General features: G+C 41.3%; 1 protein-coding gene across 1 annotated transcript; it reads right to left on the bottom strand.

The window, feature by feature from the left end:
- Positions 1–12254: 12254 nt before the first annotated feature.
- On the bottom strand, positions 12255–22329 carry LOC146655382 (arylsulfatase I). The gene is given in 6 exon segments (XM_085428868.1): positions 12255–14149; positions 14152–14998; positions 15084–15296; positions 15298–15414; positions 21123–21443; positions 22265–22329. Coding segments are annotated over 6 exon segments (1788 nt in total). The 3' UTR covers positions 12255–13924.
- Between the last annotated feature and the right edge of the window lie 1821 nt (positions 22330–24150).

Genomic DNA, 24150 nt, shown 5'->3' with positions numbered 1-24150 from the left:
AAATGTGACGTAGACGAGTTAGAAAAGCACCTGGCGAGGTACACAGCTGTCGCTGAGCCCCACTCATCTCTCGTTCAAACCTTGTGTTTTGTGTATCTCTCGTGTTTGCAACCGGTAGCCAATCAGAAACAAGAAAAAATGATTTAAAGGGAGAACAGTTAAAACTTTTCAGACATAAGATAACCTGAGGCAGCACAGGCCACGTAAAAGACAAATGATTTGGACAGATATTTTTCAGTGGCTTTGGCAAAAAAGTTATTCTCCCAACTTGGAAGTTTACCTGTTCTACCTCTGCACATTTGATCGGGAGCCACACGGGTGGCTAATCGAAAGGTCAGTGATCAGATTCCCTGGCTCTTCTAACCTGTATGTCAGTCTCAGTATCCTTGGGCAAAATACTGAACGTAGAGCTGCCCCTGATGCATTGGAGTGTGAGTATGTGAATGTTTGGTTAAAGGTGCTTAGGCACAGTAAACAAAGGGTTGTATGAATGTGTGAATGAGGCTTGTAGGAACAAAGTGTTTGCTCAAATTGAGTAGAAAATTGCCATTAATACCAGTGTGTTTAGCATTTATTCATTATACAAATGGAGGAATTATTTATGTGTAAACAAGATACCATATGCCGTGGCAACTGCATTGTCTTTAATTCTCCATGTATTTTTTGTGTGTGGGGACCCTCTTGTATGTTTTTTTGTGTGAGGTATGCTGTGGCAAATTAAAAATCAACAAATAAAACATAAAATAACATTATTTAGAGATTTTAATAATGAAAAGCCATTCTGGTAGAGTTCATAAATGCTCAATAGCTCCCATTTATAACAGAACCAGCACATATATATATTCAGGAGATCACTTCACATAAGCAGCCTGTGAAAGTTATGTCTTAACATTTTATCAGGTGAAGAACGGTAAATCATAACTTAATGTTTTATGAACGTAATTAATTTTGAGAACATCTTTCCACCAGCTTTTACAGTGTATTATTAAATGCAAACACAAAAGTGTTGAAGTGCTGCAGCCAGTAGCCCACATGCCCATTGGCAGACATGACATGAGCTGATTTGGGCCTGCAGTGAACAGTCGACATGACCTATTATTGCAGTGTATCTTCCTTACAATATAAAGCAGCTTGAGGCCACTGTTGTTGTGGTGTTATATAAATAAAACTGTCTTGAAAAAATTGGGTTGAGCTGGCCAGCGATAGAATAAGAAAGAATCCACAAATCAAAAACACTTGACTGACAGACGTCATCCTCTTGCTGTGGTAATAGTATGCCAAACTTATATTAAGCCTCTACAAAAAAGAAATGCAATATCTACTAGCGTCTATGCAATCAATGCTTCATTTTATATTATTATAGGCTAGCAAACTCAGTGATTATGTGTGTGCATGCTTTTGCCTAATGTCTGAATATAAAGATAGTAATTTAAAAACCTAAATACATAATATATTATATGTATTAATAATATAAAATAATACAAATTATAATATAGTTACATTTTGACATCCCTATAGATCACACTGGAATAACAAAATTATGTTTCTACTGGTGCATAAAAGCTGTGGTCTAGACTGAATTAATGTTTTCTCTTCTGGCCGTTTCGTTTTGTTTTGTTTTGAGGTTTTTCACAAAGCAGAGAATAAAGAAAAAGTAGCGGAGTGAGACCTCTTTCCACTCTCTCCCTCCGGCTGTAGTGGTGGAGGTGGGATGCAAGCCACGCGAGATCTTTTCTGGTGTACTAGGAGCTGCAGATCGCGGTTCAGTTTCACAACCTCTCCGGTCCATTTGGAGTTTGCGTACACGAGGTTTAAAGCTGACACCAGAACAGCTCGTGCGCGCAGCATCCATCACGGCACGCGCTGAGATGCGATGCCGCAATATTTTAATATTGGCACAAAGCAATGAGCTGCATGCCCACTAAATTATGGCATTCGGTTTGTAACTGGGCCTCACCGAAAAAAGAGAATCAGCCACTTCAAAATGTGGCACCTGGTGACAATAATGATTCCCTGCGCACACTATGATTTTATTATACTAATGCACTCCTCCTTCAAGACATTTTTCTTTTCATTTAGCACATGTGCTTGCAACATCTTCCTCGATGATACATTCGTCTTGAAGCAGAAACAGTGCCGTTTTCCTGAAGAGAATTTGAAATGTTTTCCCGTTGCTGATATATCTGAGAAGCACTCAAACTGATCTGAGACTGGAGCTAGAGCTTTAAATACATCATTGATCCTATTACCCGCACAACTGTGGTCTTTTTTTTTTTTTTTATTGCTGACAAAGCTCGTTCAAAAGTATTATTATTACCAAAATGCTCAGTGTTTCTTCCTTTTTATTTTAATTTCATTTTTACACGTGGATAAGGTGGGATTAAGCAGGAAGTGACACAGATGCTGCAGCAACAGCCTTAATTGAAATACATTATAGACTTTGCCCTATTAACTGATCTTCATGATGTTCTTTTAGCATTTTATTGCGTTATTTCTTTATAAGGTATTTATAGTGATCACTTTTTTATGCTGCCTAACACTGAACAAGCAAACATTGGACTGGCAGCTGTCACCTGGATTTAATCATTATCACAACACTTCTACTATAAACTAACATCAACATAAAAGAAAGAGAGAGAAGTCATAAAATGTACTCATGTCAACTCATATGCAGTTTTACGGATTTTGGCTGTAAGAGGCAGAATTGTGTCTAAGATGGGGAAATATATGAGTTACTGTATGAATGAATGAATATTCTTTATTGTCATTGTCACAGGTACAATGAAATTGAAAGAATATTCATTCATTCATGTAATGGTCTGCTATGCTGTAAAGGTTTAATTGCTTTCATAAATATCTCATGAAGGGTATTAATATATTCTCCATGCATGTTTAAACGTGTATGTGTGCATTGCAGCGGTTCAACACTGTTGTGGGGTGATGTGATAAGCTCACGAGCTTAGTAACATTTCATGATGTGGATTTTTCTATAGTCATGTGTGATTTTTCTTTTTTATACTCTCGATGTTTAAAGTGCAATATTTACAGTGGTGGCACAAAATCAGTTTAGTAGCTGTTGTGCATCTATGTGTCATAGCACATCAGCTTCATCAGGAGACGGAAATCTCAATCTCCTCAGATTTTAAAAGCTTCTTTAAAAAATAGTATTTAATAACTCAATGTGTGTCACTTAAGCCTGAAAAATATCCACCAAATATGCACCAATCCCCACAGGCAACATTAGCTTCACAAAAAGTAAATTACAGGGTTAAAAATACTCTTATAAACAATGAATCAGTAAACACTGACGTTAAAAAGTTCTCAACTGCAACTTTCCCTTACTGAACCCAGCACAAGTAAAGCACAAAGATGCTTTCAAGCACCACAGGCTCCACTTTAATAATAGAAAATGCCTGCTTGTACTGCGGTGCAAACGATTATTGTAGTGGTGGTGAGTTTGGTGTAGAATTTATTGCTTTTGTTTTCTTGTGGATCGTGCTGCAGTCTGGTTCTGCTAGATGAGCTACTGCAATTCAAAAGGTGGCCTATAGGACCAAAAACAGCAATTTCACATGTTTTCCACTTTGCCAAAGGGACTTAGCATGCTTGCAAAATCATACATTTTCCATTGTGGTTCTTTGCTTGCGTCTGAGTCACAACATTGCATATCCACTAGTCATCCTGTTAAATTCCTGCTCATCATCACCCAATGCTGTCTTCCTCCACAGCTTCTATCCTTTCAGTTATTAATCTAGCTACTAAAATTAGTGGCCTGTTCATCCTCTTTTCTTTGCCAAATATTCATTGTTTCTATTCAGGCATTGTGTGCCAGCATGTCTGTTGTGTAAACTTGTCACCCTTTTCACCTTCCTCTTTTGTCGGTGTGGCTGAATCTAGGTTTTTTTCTTCTTGAAAGTCTTTTTGATTGATGACAGATGGACAATAATCCTGTCTTGTATGAAAACACATGCTTTATCCACCCATATGATACTCAAAGTCTTCAAAATATAATTTAAACTGAAACATCTGCAGTTCAATTCCAAAGTGAAAATACCTTGGAATAATTGAAAATGGAAAATAATTGAACCCTGGAGTTGTTGTGCATTTAAATCACACAGTACTGTGTATATCTCATGTTCAGTATGTGTACTATGGGTTCTTTCTGCCTCTGAACTGTGAGCGAATATCTGGCACAGAGTTTAGAGCTCACTGCCGGCAATTAATGAGTGTTTGCAGTGAGCATAAGAGCAGCGCGACCAGTTTCTGCCATAATTACAGGGAGCCGCTCTGATATGAAAGCCTAATTAGCGAGGGTGCAGAGGTACCATCCTATTAATTGCTGTGTTTCTCTGTGATGTGCTGTCAGATGAGTCTTGGACAGGCAGTCCTGTGGCAGGTTGGATGGTGGGTGGATACAGTGAGTATAGAGCAGCAGGTCCCAAACTATCAGGCTCGTGACCCCTTAAAATGAAGCTTTCAAATCCTTTTCACCCTGCAACTTCAGAGAAATCCAACTGTCCAACCAAGATGTCTTCCCCTGTAGGATGACTGCTTCATTTCAGTAGAATAATTATAAGAGGATGGAAAATCAAAAACTGTCTAGTAGTCAATCAGAAATAAAAAATTCCACAAGTATATATAATTTTAAGTCATTATAACAATATTTTTCTTTTGCTAATCAAGTCACGACCACTCAGAGTTATCTGTCACCCCCTTTCTTCTACCAGTAAAAAATACTGACTTCCAGTATTTAAAGCTCATTATGTTAACATTTTTAGACCCAATTCAACATTTAATATCATTCCACCTAAATGTGAGTAGTTTCTGTGTGTTTTGGAATGAGGTTTAGAGTAGTGTGTTATTAAATTTCCTATTATCTTCCTATTATTTTCCTTGTAAATAGCTTCTCCCATTACTAGTTTTGTTGGGTTGAACATTTAAATCAGCTAATTAACCATCATTTAACCTGTTTCATTTTGTTGCTACAGAGTCAAAGGTTTCACAGATAGCTTATTTTTAACACTTGGTAAACATCCATCCATCCATTCATCTTCTGCTTATCTAATTCAGGGTTTTGTCGATCAGGCTGGCACCTACCCAGCTGTCATAGGAAAAGAGGTGGGAAGCACCTCGGTCACCAGAATGTCACAGACTTCGTTAATCAGGCTGATTTATGAACAAATGCCTGGTGTCTGCTAGTACCAGATTCAGCCCCCATTTGCCTTCCCAGTTTTGTTAATTCTATATGGCATAGTTTCAACAAGGTGCTGGAACCCCTCCTCAGAGATTTTGGTCCACATTGACATGATCTCATCGGGCATTTGCTGCAGATTTGTCAGCTGCATATCCACGATGTGAATCTCTTGTTCCATCACATCCCAAAATAACTATTGGATTGAGATCTGGTGACTGTGGAGGCCATTTAAAATCAGTGAGCTCATCGTTATATTCAGGACACAACTTTAAGATGATTTGAGGATTGTGACATGGCACATAACCTGGCAGGCATGAGAAGATGGGTGGTCATTAAAGGATCCACATGGTAAGGAACTTGTTCAGGCCACATTCTGACTCTGCCTCCTGAATTTTACATTAGAAATTGAGATTCATCAGAAAAGGCAACATGTTTCCAAAGTTCTATTGTCCAGTTTTGATGAGCCTTCGTGCAGCTGAGTTGTAGCAGGTGTGACATTTAGTGTTGTCTTCTGCTGCTATATCTGCTTCAGGGTTGCATATTTATGCTCGTCTGCAGACCTTGAGTAAAACAAGTGGTTATTTGACCTGTTGTTGCCTCGCTATCAGCTCAAAGACTTCTGGCCACTGGATATGTTTTCTTTCCTCTTTTTTAGACCATTCTCGGTAAACTCTTAAAAATAGTTGGAAGATATTAAAATCCTTGTTATTTCTGAAATACTCAAACCAACCAGTCTGACTATAAAAACACATTTCTTCCTCATTCTGACACATAATTTGAACTTTGGGAGGTCATCACTGCCGTGTGTACATGTCGAAAGATGTGACTGGCCAATAAGATATTTGTACTAGTAGTGCTAGTAGTTATAGAGGTGTACCTAATGAAGTAGCCAGTGATTGTAAGTGCCTTTGAAGACACAAGTTCTGTCTGAGAGTTTAAGAAAAATCTCACATTGAGAAAACACCCAATCATGATCTTTCTGTTACAATTGTCATATTGTTTCAGGAACTAAACCAAACCAAAATGTAACCACAACACCACACACCTTTGCAAAAATCGGTCCAATTAATGACTCAGACAGAGGGTACCATTCATTCTGCATGTCATCAGATCAGAAAACATCATCAAGTGTCTTCCTCAAACACTGTAATCCCAATAAAGGGGTCAAAGTGGTGCAGATTTGCACCCCTCTGACAACGATGTCAAAAACAAAAATGAGCAAAATGTTAAATGCTGCTGCATAGGCGTGCATTAGATTGCACAAGGGTTCAGACCTTAGAGAGTTAGCTTCCAATCCCTCGCATCCACTTCTCCATTTTAGAGAGATAATTGCCTCCCATAAGTTGCTGTCCTGACATCCTGTTTGGATTACCCTGCCTCTTCTCGTCATACGACTCTAAATTATTTAAGATTGGAAAAATAAACTCTCCAGCGGTGAATGTATATCATTAATACATGAGCAATGGTTTGCAGTTATGGTAAGTGTTTTACATTAATTACAGCAGTGGAATTTAACTAAGATCATTTCTACAAGTACTGTCCTTAAGTGCAATTTTAAGGTAAGTATACTTTACCTGAAAATATCCAGTTCATTTTATGTTTCAAATGGAAATCTTGTACTTCTTACTCCACTGCTAACATTTATGATTAGTGCATTATTCTGCACTACGCGCCCCTAGATGTTGAAGTACAAGTTCAAGAACCCTGAAGACTAGAAAAAATGGACTAGAAAAGCTGTTGTGGACAAATTGCCTGGACAAGGTCAAAAGAAAGGTTGTTTTTTTTATGTCACTAACAGACACACACTTATGCAGAGTGTATTTTAATACAGGATTTCCAGTTGATGGCAGGATGAACTGAAGTAGTTTTTTACAAGGTAAAAATTTGTACCTCTGCAGCTCCACATGGTCTAAAAGTCATGATACTGTAGAAGCAGTGTTGTGGAGCCACACAGGCCAAAGTGACTCATTCAGCAAGAATGCGTTCAGCTTGGCCCGTGGCTGCTCTACGTATCTCTCCACCCTTGCACTGTCATATCACAAGACTTTCACGATTTTGAGGTGTTTGTGTGTTGACAAAAAGCCTTGGGGGCGTCAAACATTCCTGTCTGCTGTTGAGACAGCTCGCTGGCTACAATTCAGTGAGTCTTTTTTCAAATCATAACCTTTACTGTTTCCTGGGGATCAATCTGTCATGGATAGTCCATTAGAGTAGATGTATTATCGTTTCTTGCCGATTACCAAATCGTCACATTGTTGCAAGTAAGCATTTAATAGCACATCAGAGCAATTTCTGTGCTTAATGGCCCTGCAAGTTATGGTGCCAGAGACTCTATTCAGTGTGTCCCAATCGAGTCGTTGATACCATTCTCTTTGAATGAGTGAAGAGAAAGGACTGCATTCATTTTCTATGTGGAACCATTAGCCATATCTAGAACACAGTGTCCATCACAAGAGGATAACAAGTTCTATTTAAGACAGAATCACGAGGCTACTGTGTTTAACTGCACAACTTCAACAAGAGAAAAGAAAGAAAAATCTGAAGATCTGAAAGGTAGCCTTACATTCATGTGATTATCCAACAGTGGATATGACAGCTCCCTCCCACGTACTGAACAGCCGTGTGTGTTCATATGTGTGTGTGTTGGTGGGACACCTCCTCCATGATTTATATCCTCTGACAGTGCCTGAATTCTGCAGGCCATCACGGTGTACTGGGAATCAGATGTGTGGGCATCTAACGACTGTCTTCACCAGTACCTCATCAAAAGGCTCATCAGCAGTTTTGTTTTTTCTGTGTATATGCGAATATAGAGGAAGTGCCTTCGGCTTCAATGCTCCTTGGCGAGGTGATACACAAGTGATGAACTCTGTGCAAAAGGATACTCTTTGAGAACAGAAAGCCTCCATTCGTTTGAATCCAAGTGGTTTACATAAAAATGACCACAAAAGGAAACTAACTTTTTCCTGGCTTGTGAAACCGCTCTTGAATTCATTTAAAAATAGAAATGGTCTCTGATTGGCAGTCCTGCAGATTTTTCAGTCTTTAAAGCACCTACAGTAAAAGAAAATTTTGTCACGTTGTTACAGCTAACACAGATGCTAGAATGCTTTCTGCCCCAGACTGGACAAGATGCTGCCGCATCAATGCCTCAAATGTTCTCCATCTCCTTTTATTCCCCTCTGTCACACCAACCCTCTGTGTGTCCTCCTTCGCTGCATATGTGAATCTTCTCTGTGGTCTTCCTCTTTTCCTCTTTCCTCCATCTTCAGCATCTTTTCCCCAATATATCCAATAGCCCTCTCGATCTCGACTCTCTAAACTTTGTCTCCAAACCAGTTAGCCTGGTCCCCTAATGTACTAATTTCTAATGCTGAAATGAACAACCATTGCTGAACTCTAAATAAGTCCAGTTGCCTTTTTTTCACACACAATTCAGACCACCTGACAATCACCTCTACCCACCCTCTTCTTCTTTGGATGGTTGACCCCAGGTAAATAATCTCAACCACCTTCATTACCTCTGCTTCTTGCATCATCTATACCATTCTGAGCTATAACAAATAAAAATACATACAAAAATAAATCAACATTAAAATATTTTCCATTAAGGTCACTGGAAGACAAAAGGCCAAACCACAGAACATACTTTATTTACATTATGTGTGTAATGCCACGGTTTTTAACAGTAGCAGGAGCATTAATAGCATTAAGCTTTCAATAAAACTCAAAGAGTCTTCCTTGATCTATGATGCAAATATAAATAGGATAAAAAGGGAATGCAGAAGGATGTAATCTAATGTGCAGGGGTCTCACTGCTGCTTTCCATGTATGCATATGGAAGCAGAGGGAATTCCCAGAAGAGAGTTATACCATGGAATATGAATTAGTGCAGGTGGAAACAACAGTCCTCTCATTACTATAATGTTCCTGATTGAAAAACAATTCACTTTACTCATGTTATTTCCCAGTGAACTACCCTATTGAGTTTCCCGATGTTTTTTAACAACAGATGCCAAAAAGCTTATAAATTGATCCTATAAACTATACTGTCTGTATAACACTCCTACTTAAGAATTGTTTTCCAAAAACTACTATAGCGTTGGAGCTGTAAGCCAGAGAGAAGGGAAACCAGAATGGGTTTAACAGGTAATTTAGACATCATATACAATATCTACAGGCTTATCCTTTGGCTTTATTTTACTTTAACAAGACATTGTGTTATGCAGTGAAGCTTTTTCACTAAACAAGGCTTTTTAATTTGATCTACAAGCACTGCAGACACGACAGCCATCTTTAGCCTCAAAGGAACTCTCTCTTCCCTCCTCCACTCTTTCTATTTAACGGTATGCCACAGAGCTCTGAGCAAAACATGGCTAATACCTCTAACTCAATCTTCCAAATGAGCACGAACAAGTGAGTAGGATGGGGAACAAAATGAAAAAGAAAAGACATGGAGGGTGGTTTGCTGAGGGAATGAGCAAAGAGCTGAGGAATAAAAGTATCAGGGAGGAGGAGGAAAGAGTGAGAGCTGACCAGAGGGAGAAGAGATGCAGGAGAAGGACAGCTGAATATTCATTATTAGGCCACAAGGGAGAAATTTACAGCACTCACACACACACACACAGATAGATTAAGAATCACACCTAAAGGCTTAGGTCAAAGAATGTGCTGCTGCACACAAACAGTGCTGTCTATAAATGTTCATGCTGTTGGTGACCAACAGTACCATCGCGGATCTGCTCCTATCAAGATATATCACTACACAGTGGCAGTCGCCCCAGCGGGAGGATACATCACACAGGATCAGACAGCATGAGGCTAAACTATGACTCCCCCAGCCTAGTGTCTCGAGGAATTAAGTCTGTACTGGATGATTCTTCACCTCACAAGTCAGGTCCACTGCTTTTATGTAGTGAGTTAGCTGATGGGTAAATACTATTTCAAGCAATATTTCTTTTTTAATCCCTACTTGTGTGGTTTGTTGTGGTTTCCTAATCTTCTAAAAAAAAGTGCCTCCCTTATTTAGCACTGGATTTGAGATATACACTACTATAACACAGATTTTTACATTTCAGACTGTCTTTGTTACCTGTAACAAAGAGTGAGGCACAAAGGTCTGGTCCACTTCTACCTTATTGAGTGGTGATTCTTAAGTACACGAATACAAGTTACACTCTGAGTCAAAGTACAAACTGAGTACACGCCATGATTCAGTATCTTGTAAATCCACCTTTAGAAGCAATGACTTGAAATTATTATTTTCTGTATGACTTTATCAGCATTGCACATTGTTATGGGGGAATTTTGGCCCACTCTTCTTTACATTGTTGCTTCATTTCAATAAGCTTTGCAGGCATTAGTTTATGCACAGGTCTGTTAAGGTCCTGAAAAAGCATTTCAATTAGGCCGAGGTCTTTACTTTTACTGGATTGTTGCAAAACCTTGATTTTTTTTTCAGCTTTCTGCTGGCAGCCTTTCCAAGAAAGCCACACGTGTTCAGTCTTGAACTGTTCTGAACTTTAACATTAAACATGCTGACTGAGGACTGTAGAGTCGGAGATGGGTTTTCTGCAATTTTCTGTGCATTGCACAGTCTGACGTTGAGGTAAAGTTGAAATTTGGAAACTCTTTTGAATGTTTCCCACTTGTGAATCATCTTTGGGTTTTTTGTTTTTTTTTTAAATAGCCTTTTAACACTTCTCAGAAAGAACAACAGTTTCTCTAAGACCAGTGCTGAAGTTGTTCCTCCTTAACATTTTATTAAAACACACCTAAATGCTCAAGATGACCAAACTGCCAAGATTTAGGCTTTTACAGAGAAGGTCATATTTGCTGATGCTGACTATCAGTTAATCATGTGGATTTGATAAGCAACACCTGCCTTTTACTTACCCTCTTAATTTCTATGAAATCAATAAGAATGTACTTTTAATGTAGTTTTTCACGTTTCTTCAGTCTCAGCTGACTGCAGGTTTCCCCAACCATTTAAACAGAATATTTGCATAATGACTGAAACTAGCACAACTGATGAACATTGGGCTGCTAGGTCAGTTTCTTCATCATTAATATGCAATTTGTCATCACCACTGATCAACAACTACTGATCACTGATCAGTGGCCATTGATCAATGGGTCCAAGACTTGGATGAACGAAACATTTCTCCCACTGAAAACGCTATGTCCAGATAAACTGAATCAACTTTTGGGATTTCCTTACCCAGATGATTGAGCATCAAGAAATTTTAAGCCATGCTAAGGAACACATGATTTTTCTCTTAACATGAAACCTTAGAATTAAAAAGACGGCGCAGTGTCTTTTTCACATGTCTTTTACTAGTGGAGAAGCACTTTCTGCCAGGAAGTTTCTGTACAGTAGGACCAGAGTAACATTTTTGAAAGATTTCTTTACCTGGTATTTTTACTAGAATTATCATATTTTCTAAACGTGACTGAAAACTGAAAATAATATAAAGATTTCAGCAAAAAGACCCCGAAGGCAAACATCTGCCACTTGTCATCATTTGGGCTGAAAAAGAAAATATTGATTTTATGTGCTAAACCCCATTTTCTCAGGAGAAAGCCTTATGCTTAAAACACTGCAAAGTGGCTGATTTTACATCTTAGGAAGACTTTCTTGCTTACTGCTCAACTGATCTGGACTTAAAAGATCTCTAATTTCCAAAAAAATCCCCTGTCTCCTAGTCTAAATTCAGAGAAGAGAAAAGCAGAAGAGGTTAAGGTCACAGCTCCCTCTGGATTTCCAATATGCTAAATAGTTATTATGAATTTTTTTATCCACTGATACCAAAATCATATTGCCTATACCAGATTTAACACTCTCTGGATTGCATACAGGCAGCACAAAGTGAATATAAAAGACAAAGCTATTAATTTCTTATACACCACATATTATTTTTAAAGGAAGAGCTCAGCAAACATTATGCTACTAACTTTGACTTTACTTTCAGTAAAAAGGGGGTTAAAAAGAAGATTATTATTATTCCTTAAATTTAACCATCATCTTTTCCTAACCTTAGCTAACAGCTTTTCTGTCATGTTCTCCTTGAGTTCACAACCTACATCCCTGAATTTGTTTTTTATCAGCCATTAACAATAACGGAAAGAATTAAAGTGGAATTTTCACTTGCTTGTTTTACTTGCATTTATTATATTAAATCACAGCAGTTCCAATTTGCCTCCAATTACTCACATGCAATGGCTTCATGCCCCAGCAGGAAGTACTGCCCTTAAGTTCAAGAACCACCGTCTTAACCATAATGCAGAGTCCACACAGAAAGCAAGAATTTTGCAAAGGATTCATAATCTTAGGTTTTACAAATTCTTTTTTTAAATGATAATCATCTTCAGTCTTCCACATAATACAAGCACACAGATACAGAGTGTTTGTAATGACAAATATGTTTTTCACAGAACAGCCATAACAAGCATCACATGGATGTGAAAAATAGCTTTTCTGCCCACATTTTGGGATTGGCTTCATTTCTAAGACATTATGATTCAGTTTGGCACTAACTGAGAAAAAAATAGACACATATACACTGAAATTTAAATAGCAGGTCTAGTAAATGTTTATGTATAAATTAAACACACATATTGAATTTTATGCTTAGTGATAGATTAATTTTTAGGTTTGGATGTGAGCACAACTAAGATTCAAGAAACAATTAATCAGCAGTATCCCTGCAGCATTTTTCTTATTTTTCTTCTTTATTCAAGATTTTATTGAAACGATGAAATTCAAGTCAAAGTATTTAATAGAGTCAAAAAATGATGTGTTTAAGTGACATTTAAAAGTCCAGAAAAGCAACAGCTATCGAGTCTTTGTTGGTTTGTTTGCAGGGACAGAACACTGTGTGGGGGTGAGGTCTTTCAAAGGCATGGGGGTATGCTCTAAGCAGAAGTGAATCTGTATAACCCTTGAGAACAAAAGAACAAGGTGACATTTGACAAAAACAAGCCCTGTGGGTGTTTTTGTGGCATCCTTAAAGGGTCCTCTCGGATGATTAAGAGATGAGACATTGAGAGGTCACCACAGGCCTCACTTCCACATGCACGCACTCCATCTCTATGTCTATTAATCGAACTGTTCATGAATGCAGGCATACATGCACAGTGACACGCACATTGCTCCCTAAGCAGTCCTACGATGACCCACAGTCTCCCTGCTGCAGTTTGGCCGCAGGACAGCGAGTGAGTCAGCTTGCTCAGCCAGCCACACAGTCCTGCCTGTTTTGTCTTTCAGGAGGCCTGTTTATCTGCCAACCTTCAGTATTTGACTGTAGGTCCGTCTAGTCTATCTGACCCGTGTGCATTTCTGCTTGTCTATATTTTTTCTTTATCTATTTTCATTCCCACACTAAGTATACTTTAAGGGGAAGACTTTCAGATCATCAAATAGTGTCACAGAACCCTTATGCCCTCAAATGACTAATGTTTGTACTCTATTTTTTTTCTATTTTCCGAAACTATTGTAGTCTTTACCTTATGATATACTCAGCATACTCAGGTGACTACTGTGAATTTGTCCTATATAATTAAAAGGGAATTGAACTGAACGGAAAAGAGGAGAGGAACATTGGGTAGATAACTTATTCCATCTATGATTGTGGTCCTTAGAAAACAGTAATTAAAGTGTTGATAACACTTCCTAGCTCCTTTGAGGCACTATTGAACCTTTGGCACAGTTAATGCTACTAGAAGAAACCTTTAGAATAAGGTCTTCCTCTGCAGGCGTGATCCCACCTTTTTGAAGAGGGCTTTTAGCTTACATAATTTGCAGTGCCTAATCTTTATCATCTTTTCTTTCCTCTCCTCCTTTTCATTATCCCCTTCTAGGCCCAGCCAGGGGCTCCATGCCCCTCCATGGAGCTCTGGGTCAGCCATTGGATCATCTGGTGGATTGCTGGCCATCACAGCTGTCTGGTTGGACTCTCTGCCAGCCTGGTCAGCAGATGTTTTACTACCTGTGGACGAGCTTCTGCCAAATCATACCTCTCGTAAGGGTCTGCACTGACATTAAAAAGCCACACTGACTTCCCCAGCTCATTGTGTCTCTTCTCAAGTTTCGTCCAACGTTCTGGACCACCAGGAAGTGCTTGTGGTGGTATCCAGTCCCCATCACCCACATTTCCTGTCAACAACTTCCAGTCACCAAGTCACAATGCTGCCCTCACGACTGTGTCCCAGATCCCAAAGCCATTGAGTATCAATGCCTTGTCATATGGTTCTCCAGCTTTCCTAGAAACTGGGTCAATGTTGAAAAGAATTTCAGTGCGAGGACAGGGAAGACCTTCACTGATGCTTCCCCAAACATCATGACCATCAAGGCCATGGTGGGACTGCCGCGCTCCAGCAAGCCCCAATAAAGTAGGATACCAGTCAGAGACATGAATCAGTGCTCTGCTTACTATACCTTTCTTCTTTAGAAGTGGGCTGTGGACAAAGCCCACAGTCCGAATGCCCCCTTCCCAGTAGGTTCCTTTGCCACCTCTCAGTGTCCAGTTGCTTCCGCCCGAGAGTGGCTGCCCACCGTTATCAGAAGAGTAGATGAGTACAGAGTTTTCATAGAGCTCTTGAGTCTTTAGTTCCTGGACCACTTGTGCAACCCCGCTGTCCAGGCAGCTCAGCATGGCTGCATAATGACGCCTGAGACGATTGCACTGGGAATCATAAAGGTGAAGAAAATGGTCTGGTACCTGCAACGGCGCATGGGTGGCCTGAAGGGAGAGATAGAGGAAGAGTGGTGTATGTGGGTCGTGTCTCTTCAAGAACTGCTTCACTCTGGTTGTACAAATGGAAGATTTAAAAGAATTTAATGACTGTATTTCTGTAGGATTTCTCTATTTACATGTACCAGGATACTTACCCGTCTATGCAGAGGAGAGTGGAGTAGTTCCCAGCCATCTCCCAGGCAGGCCTGTCTCCATCATGCAGGTCAAATCCACAAGCTTCTGCCCCGTCACAGCTCTGATAGGAGAAATGATCTCCACTGCCAGTCAATGTGCCCAGGAAACTCTGAAAACTACGTCCTGTTGGCAAGCAGCTTGGCCTGCAGAAGCCTAGGTGCCACTTACCCACCGTGTGTGGCGTATCCAGCTTCAGCCAGATGCTCTGGTGGGGTGGGAATATCAGGGGGCAAGCACAGCGGTTGACGTGGGTGGATGATTGAATGCTGGAGTCCAGTGTGAATTTGGTAGCTGGCAAAATTGAGTAGGGAGAGTGTGAGAAAAGATGTCACAGTATATTGCTACATATATTATGAAGCAATACTGGGAAGGGTTGTGTAGCCAATATTGCACCTTTGGGTACTCATAGGCTGCTACACACCATTGTAGTGAAGGTGGGGTATTTTTAAAGTCTTAGTTTACATATGATACACACTCTCTCTCTCTCTCTCTCTCTCTATATATATATATATATATATATATATATATATATATATATATATATATATATATATATATATATATATATATATATATATATATATATATATATATATATATATATTAGGGGTGCAACGATACACAAAATTCACGGTTCGGTTCGGTTCGATACTTTGGTGTCACGGTTCGATATTTTTTCGATACAAAAAAATGTTCATGCATTTTTAATTTGTCATTTATTAAAATTGATTTGTCATAACTTCTCCGTTTTGTGGTAAGCTTTTCTTTGGCTGTCACTTCTTCACCCTGACCTGTCTTATTTGGCTCAGCAGAACTGAAATGCTTTTACACGCACTCACATAAGCTCAGCGATTCTCTGCGCGATCAACCTCTCACATGTGTAAGCTGCGGGAGATTTCACTTGTCATGTTTGCATAGTAAGCTAACGATTAATAAGACGATGTCAGAGGAATTGGTGCACAAATTATCATCACTCACAGATCAGTGCTGTCGCTCTCTATACACAGTTCGCACGATTGCAAAGTGAAAGCAAAAAAACAAGCGCAAATTCAAACGCGACTTCAATATGTCACATATTGACAGTGGCTCACCGATGCCAATGACATAATTACCCAGCTACATTTCTGAAAGAATGCAAAAGCATTGACATATATTTTTCCTACAATAGCCCGACGGGCAGGGAAGAGAAAGATTTTGGTAGCCCGACTGAAAAAAATCGCTAGCTCCAGGACGTCGGGCTAGCGATATTGCGAGCCCTGTATCTGATTGAGGAATCACTCATCTTTGGAAAAGAGAGTTTATTACAGAGAAATGGCTCTTTCCAAAATAAAAGCTATACTATCCGCTTCTTCTGGGCTATATTCTCAGCAGCATAAGGAGAATCATGTGCTAACAGCTGTCTAAATGACTCGGCTAAAGTTAGTAGCATGCTTGCTTTTTTTGTCTGCTTCCACTTGTCTTTGCACTAGGATGATGTCGGCGTAAATGTGCAGTCATATTCGTTGTGTTCCCACTAGTGCTTTCAGGTTAATCTCGTTGAAATGACCTTAACGCCACAACACGGCAAATCTCCGTTAACGAGCTACCGCCGATCGCTCCGTGCATGGGGCTAGACGGCCAACACGTTAACGAGCTAACTGCGCTAACACACTAGTTCACACCAATGTAATTGAGCATTGCATGGCACATCCAACATACTGTTTTACTTTAGTCCATGACTCGCTTACCTTCAGGGTCATACATCACATGAAAACCAAAATAATTCCAAACGCCAGATCTGAATGAGGTTCAATTTGCCTGTTGCAAGTAGAGCTTAACTTCTGTCTGCTAGCTTGCCCTGCGCTCTTCCTTCTGACTATGCTGTCTGTGTTGAGTGCTCAGTGGATCTGCGCTGGACAGTGCAGCCTAGGCGGAGTAGTCGAACACAGATTCACTGAGCGCTCAACACAGACAGCATCGTCAGAAGGAAAATTGATAAAATAAATTACAAATGTTGTATTGTTCGATACATATGCGTACCGAACCGAAAGCACTGTATCGAACGGTTCAATATCGATACGAATATCGTTGCACCCCTAATATATATATATATATATATATATATATATATATATATATATATATATATATATATATATATATATATATATATATATATAACACCCAGCACGCCCCTGCGGGCGGTTTATCCTTCAAGCTCGGGTCCTCTACCAGAGGCCAGGGAGCTTGAGGGTCCTGCGCAGTATCTTAGCTGTTCCCAGGACTGCGCTCTTCTGGACAGAGATCTCCGATGTTGTTCCCGGGATCTGCTGGAGCCACTCGCCTAGCTTGGGAGTCACCGCACCTAGTGCTCCGATTACCACGGGGACCACCGTTACCTTCACCCTCCACATCCTCTCGAGCTCTTCTCTGAGCCCTTGGTATTTCTCCAGCTTCTCGTGTTCCTTCTTCCTGATATTGCTGTCATTCGGAACCGCTACATCGATCACTACGGCCGTCTTCTTCTGTTTGTCTACCACCACTATGTCCGGTTGGTTAGCCACCACCATTTTGTCCGTCTGTATCTGGAAGTCCCACAGGATCTTAGCTCGGTCATTCTCCACCACCCTTGGGGGCATCTCCCATTTTGACCTCGGGACTTCCAGGTTATACTCCGCACAGATGTTCCTGTACACTATGCCGGCCACTTGGTTATGGCGTTCCATGTATGCCTTGCCTGCTAGCATCTTGCACCCTGCTGTTATATGCTGGATTGTCTCTGGGGCATCTTTACACAGCCTGCACCTGGGGTCTTGCCTGGTGTGATAGACCCCAGCCTCTATGGATCTTGTGCTCAGAGCTTGTTCTTGTGCTGCCATGATTAGTGCCTCTGTGCTGTCTTTCAGTCCAGCTTTGTCCAGCCACTGGTAGGATTTCTGGATATCAGCCACCTCCTCTATCTGCCGGTGGTACATACCGTGCAGGGGCCTGTCCTTCCATGATGGTTCCTCGTCTCCCTCCTCTTTCTTGGGTTTCTGCTGCCTGAGGTATTCACTGAGCACTCGGTCAGTTGGGGCCATCTTCCCAATGTATTCTTGGATGTTCGTTGTCTCATCCTGGACTGTGGTGCTGACACTCACCAGTCCCCGGCCCCCTTCCTTCCGCTTAGCGTACAGCCTCAGGGTGCTGGATTTGGGGTGAAACCCTCCATGCATGGTAAGGAGCTTTCTTGTCTTTATGTCAGTGGCTTCTATCTCCTCCTTTGGCCAGCCTATTACCCCAGCAGGGTACCTGATCACGGGCAGGGCGTACGTGTTGATGGCCCGGATCTTGTTCTTACCATTCAGCTGACTCCTCAGGACTTGCCTGACCCTCTGCAGGTACTTGGTGGTTGCAGCTTTTCTAGCGGCCTCTTCATGGTTCCCATTCGCCTGTGGGATCCCCAAGTACTTGTAACTGTCCTCTATGTCTGCAATGTTGCCTTCTGGTAGTTCAATCCCCTCAGTTCTGACTACCTTCCCTCTCTTTGTTACCATCCGACTACACTTCTCCAGTCCGAACGACATTCCAATGTCATTGCTGTATAGCCTGGTAGTGTGGATCAGTGAATCGATGTCTCGTTCACTCTTGGCATACAGCTTGATGTCATCCATGTACAGGAGGTGGCTGACAACTGCTCCGTTCCGTAGTCGGTATCCGTAGCCAGTCTTGTTAATGATCTCACTGAGGGGGTTCAGGCCTATGCAGAACAGCAGTGGGGACAGAGCATCTCCTTGGTAGATCCCGCACTTGATGGTGACTTGTGCTATGGGCTTGGAGTTGGCCTCTAGTGTTGTACGCCACATCCCCATTGAGTTCCTGATGAAGGCTCTTAGGGTCCCATTGATCTTGTACAATTCTAGGCATTCCAGTATCCAGCTGTGGGGCATTGAGTCATAGGCCTTCTTGTAATCAATCCAGGCAGTGCACAGGTTGGTCAGTCTGGTCTTGCAGTCTCGGCTGATTGTTCTGTCTACCAGTAGCTGGTGTTTTGCGCCTCTGGTATTCTTGCCAATTCCTTTCTGTGTCCCGCTCATGTATTGACCCATGTGCCTGTTCATCTTAGCCGATATGATGCCTGACAGGAGCTTCCATGTAGTACTGAGGCAGGTTATTGGTCGGTAGTTGGAGGGGACCGGTCCCTTCTTGGGGTCCTTGGGGATCAGGACCGTCCGGCCTTCAGTTAGCCATTCCGGGTGTCTCTCGTTAACTAGCAGCTGGTTCATTTGTGCTGCCAGACGCTCGTGGAGTGCAGTCAGCTTCTTCAGCCAGTAGGCGTGAACCATGTCGGGCCCTGGTGCTGTCCAACTCTTCATACTGGAGACCCTTTCTTGGATATCTGCCACTGTGATGGTTACTGGACCCTGTTCAGGGAGGTCGCTGTGGTCTGCCCTCAGATCCTCTAGCCACTGAGCATTGCCGTTATGGGTTGCATCCTTCTCCCATATGCTCTTCCAGTATTGCTCCGTCTCCAGCCTTGGTGGTGCTGTTCTCTTATTGTTCCCTTGCCACTGAGAGTACACCTTTGCTGGTTCTGTGGAGAACAGCTGGTTTATTCTCCTGCCTTCTATCTCTAGAAGGCAGGAGAAAAGAGAGATAGAAGGCAGGAGAATAAACCAGCTGTTCTCCACTGGTGTACCTCCTCAAGCGGCTGGCCAAGGCTGTGAGTCTTTGCTTGGCAGTTTCCAAGGCCTCAGGTATGGACAGCTTGCTGTATTTCTTAGGCACCTTATTTGTCGCACCTTTCTGCAACTCCGTTAGTTGGCTAACCTCCCTCCGTGCTACTTTGATCTTGCCCTCTAGCCTCCTTCTCCATGGAGGGTACTGCCCCTTGTCGCTGTTCAACTTGTAGCCAAGCATCTCACTGATCACTGTTGCCGTATTGTAGATGAGCTTGTTAGTGTCGGTAATCGTGGTTGTAGGTATTGCCCGTAGTGCTGCATTAACATCATCTAGCAGACCTTCTGAGGGTACTTCACGTAATCTTGGTAACCGGCTACGGGGGATCCAGGTTTCAAGCTTGGCCATGATCCTATTTTTCAGGTCAGTTCCTCTCGCACTCAACGATCCTTCTCCTATCGCACTTGGGGCTATGTACCCAATCTCGGGTGATGATATCTCCCCCCTGACCTGGCGTCCTGACTCCTCCTTGCCGTAGCATTTGTGTTGTACCTCGTCAATCTCTAGCTGTGAGAGCAGTCCCTTCTTTCGAATGTTGGAACACTGAGCTACTAGTTGTTTCGCCGTCATTGTGGATGTTGGGTATCGAAGAATCCATAGGTCCCTCATCCTATTCATGTAGCCCCTTCCGCCGGGGTTACTTGCGTAGTAGCATTCCAACAACGCCCTGTTTTCGTCTCTTGCCCACCGATGCCTTCTTGTTCCAGTAACCCACTTTTCATCAGGGTGCCCTGGTTCCTCAACACCTGACGCGGACCTTGTTGATCCGGGCGACGTCTTCATATTTATCTGTCTCGCTCATGTCTGCGGTAGGCTTGCTTAGCATAGGGGGTCTAGCCTTAGGACCCTTACTGGATACAGACGCCCCAGGCCCCAGTCTTAGTTTATATCTCTCTCTCTCTCTCTCTCTCTCTCTCTCTCTCTCTCTCTCTCTCTCTCTCTCTCTCTCTCTCTCTCTCTCTCTCTCTCTCTCATATATATATGTATATATATGTGTGTGTATATATGATATCATATACTTCAGCAAAACACCTTAGTGGTAATGTAGTAAGAGCTAAAAGATATAAAGTCAATAAAAAGAATCACGTCTCCTTTTATAGCCAACATGATCAATCAAAATTCCAATAAAGTGGATTTCAGAAGGCAAACAATCTCTTTGCTCCTTGATATAAACACAGATGGTACTTCATTACCACAAGACAAAAAGCCTGTTGATGATATGATTAATTACTTCTGCTGCAAACAGAAGCTGTAAATGAATAATTATACTGCCGGAATAATCATGTAACGAGGAAACTCACCGCCCTGTCGTGAGTTGACTGCGAGAGGGTGAGCAGATAGGTTGGACATAATAATTTTCCAGTTTAACCCCCTCTGCTGCCAGCCGGTCCAATACTGGAGTGTGGATGTCTGAGCCATGGTAACCAATGTCTCCATAGCCCTGGTCGTCCACCATAATGAAGATAAAGTGAGGTAGCCTGGGCTTTTCAACCTCCTCTGTTTTCACACTTTCCTTAAACGTGTCTTCATCCTGACAGGCAAGGCTAAAGAACAAGGTTGCACCAAACACAAGAATAAACAAAGAGGAGCTTCTTCCCGTAATCTCGAGCAATACCTTGTAACTAATATTTACTCAAAGCTGATTTTTTCTTCGTATTTCTGCTTAGTCTGCAGTTAATAAATCTCCAGCCAGATCACATTTGCAGAACGGGCAGATCTGTGGTCTCAAAGAGCTTGTCCAAAAGTCTTATCTATCCATTAAGTATGAGCTGCTGTCTTTTTCTGGGGCTTATTCTTAGTTTTGTAAGCTGGAGCTGAACTGGTGCCAGCTTCTGTGGTGGGTGGAGAAAAAGTCTGTCTCTAAGAGGTGCAAGAAACTGGCAGAGGTGAGAGTTTGAGAGAGAGACAGAGAGGTTTACCTTTTTGCAGTGCCTCGCTAGATTCCTATGTAGCTTCAGTTGTGCTATAGGATTGCTGGGAAGGTGTTGGGTAAGAATTAGAGGCAAATGTACTGCTCAGAGAAAGTAGACAGACATGGTGTTCTTAGCTTGCAAATCATGATTTTTATACTCACAGCAACACTACATTAAGGTAATATTAAAGGTACAAACCATAAACCTAACAGATGTACAGTGGTAAATATGTCAAACAACCAAAAGTTTAAGCAGCAGGAACACGGAAGATTTACGCAGAACGCAACACATATGATGCACTTTCTTGACCCGAAATTCAAATTTTGACACTTAAATACTTTTCTTTCCTTCAGGTAGAGCCACGCCAGGAAAACACTTGGTTACCAGTGCTGGACTATAAAATGACTTCACTATAAAACCTCTGTGTTTTTTTCTTTAATAAGCAGCAACATCCTTCTGGCTTGTGTTGTACTGAGCTGGCAGCGAGCTAATCTATCAAAAGCAGGTCCAAAGAGTCAAACATCTATTACCTCTGTTTCAGCTGCTTTGGCCTGCCCACAGTTGTTTTGCAGCTGCAAGCCACTTTGTAACCCATCTTTGGGGAGTGGACATAAATCCTGCAAAAAAATCATTATCGGAGAAGAAAATAACATTATTTGTTTCGCTACAGTGGGTGGCCCTTATTGTTGAACTACTCTGATGTTCCCAAACTTACATTAAAACTTTTCAGCCAATATTTAGATTATTTTCTGTGCTGTTGATCCCTAACTACACTATAAATCCTTTAGCCTCTTTAATTTTTCTTTCATTGATTGGTGCAGCTCATTTAATACCTGTTAACAATTACTGCCTGTGCGATGGCATCGAAACCTATCCGGCCAAAGGAAAGCTTCCGGAATTGTGATGAGAATATTTATCGACCACTGTGCTCTTAGTCTTCACCTCACTGCCATCTGCACCCCACAATGCTGAGAGAAAATCAATGCCTCACATACGAGTCCATTTCCTATGGTACGGAGGCAAAGTTATGTAATTTCACAGGCTTTTTACCCATGGTGAAAGTGAAGCGTCCGCTGGGGAGATTCTTATCTCAGTATCATCTTTCACTAAGAATGATGAAATGATTTGTGGGAAATGTGAACATGTAAACAAAGGACTATATATTATAAAGTTAAAGTGTCAAGAGGGGTACAGGAAAGAAGAGGGGGAAGAAAAAGGAAAAGCAGTGGACAGAAAAAGCTTCAGTGTCTAAGAGTACAAGATAAACAAAGTGGCATAAAAGGAGCAGTCACTTTGTCTTGTGTGTGTGTGCACGTCGAGGTCTCTGGGTGTAGCCATCAGTTTGTTTCGGGGAAATGCAGGACGACGTGAACTCTGTTCTACCACTAAGAGGAGGGAGACGAGAGGGAGACGGGGCTGTAAAAATGGAAAGTGACAAATGTCTTCTTGAGGAGTAGACAGTAAGGGATTGTACTCTTTCCTCAGCTGTCTGAGGAGACACAAAGACATGGTGCTATCAAAAACTGGTGTTATAGATTCTTTTCTACATACGATGTGGGCTGCAGAAGTACATTTTAAAAAACCCACAATGATGAAAGACGAAAATAAAACAAACAATCTACAAAAAGGTTCAGTTTATAGTTGACCCTTTTACTTTTTCAGGGCTCACATTGTCAAGAATAATGTCTAAGTGAGGGGAAAAATCCCTTTCTGAATGACAGTACTGGGGAATTTGGTGTGTAGGTAAAACAAGCAAACCATGCAAACCCAGTGTGTGTTTTAACAGTGTGTGTTTGCATGCGGGTGTGTTTTGGAAAAGGCAGTGGTGCAGGGTAGAAGGGAGTAGGAGTTGCTGTGATTTATTCATGATGACGAATAAGTGACTCACTTGAGCTGGAGACACTCTTAAGCTGGATCTAAGGTGAGGAAATGTGTGTATGTGTGTAACTCTGTCTAAATATGACTTTCATTTTGAAGTCATCATCCAAAATAAAGAGCCTTCTATATTAAAAATTACCCACTTGAGACTCTTTATCGTATTTCAAATCCACAATCCAATATATACACTCATTTGTGGTTCAGTAGAATGACGTCAGTGCAAGCGAAGGGCAAATCATGTAAATGAAACTTACAGATGACATGTTAAAAAAATGGAACGTTGGCTCTCTAAAATCTGCAGATGCAATCAGAACTACAACTCACAATTTTGCATTTTGATGGGTCTGAATTATGATTTAAAACTCAGTTACTAGCACTGCTGCAGTGTGACACGAGGGAAGGGAAATCATATTTGCCAAAAATAACCACGTCTTCTGTACTACTGCACTATGACCGAAACTTGCAGTACTATCCAGTAAGAAAAGCATTCATGGCACAGCACGTATGTTGCATTTACAATTAGTTTGTCATGAATAAA

This window comes from Rhamphochromis longiceps, linkage group LG13 (assembly GCF_057381845.1).
Source record: "Rhamphochromis longiceps isolate RC_006_pf linkage group LG13, R_longiceps_female_GT1.1, whole genome shotgun sequence".
Lineage (NCBI taxonomy): Eukaryota > Metazoa > Chordata > Actinopteri > Cichliformes > Cichlidae > Rhamphochromis > Rhamphochromis longiceps.
Note: the sequence above shows the minus strand (reverse complement) of the source record. Positions and strands in the feature narration are given on the sequence as shown.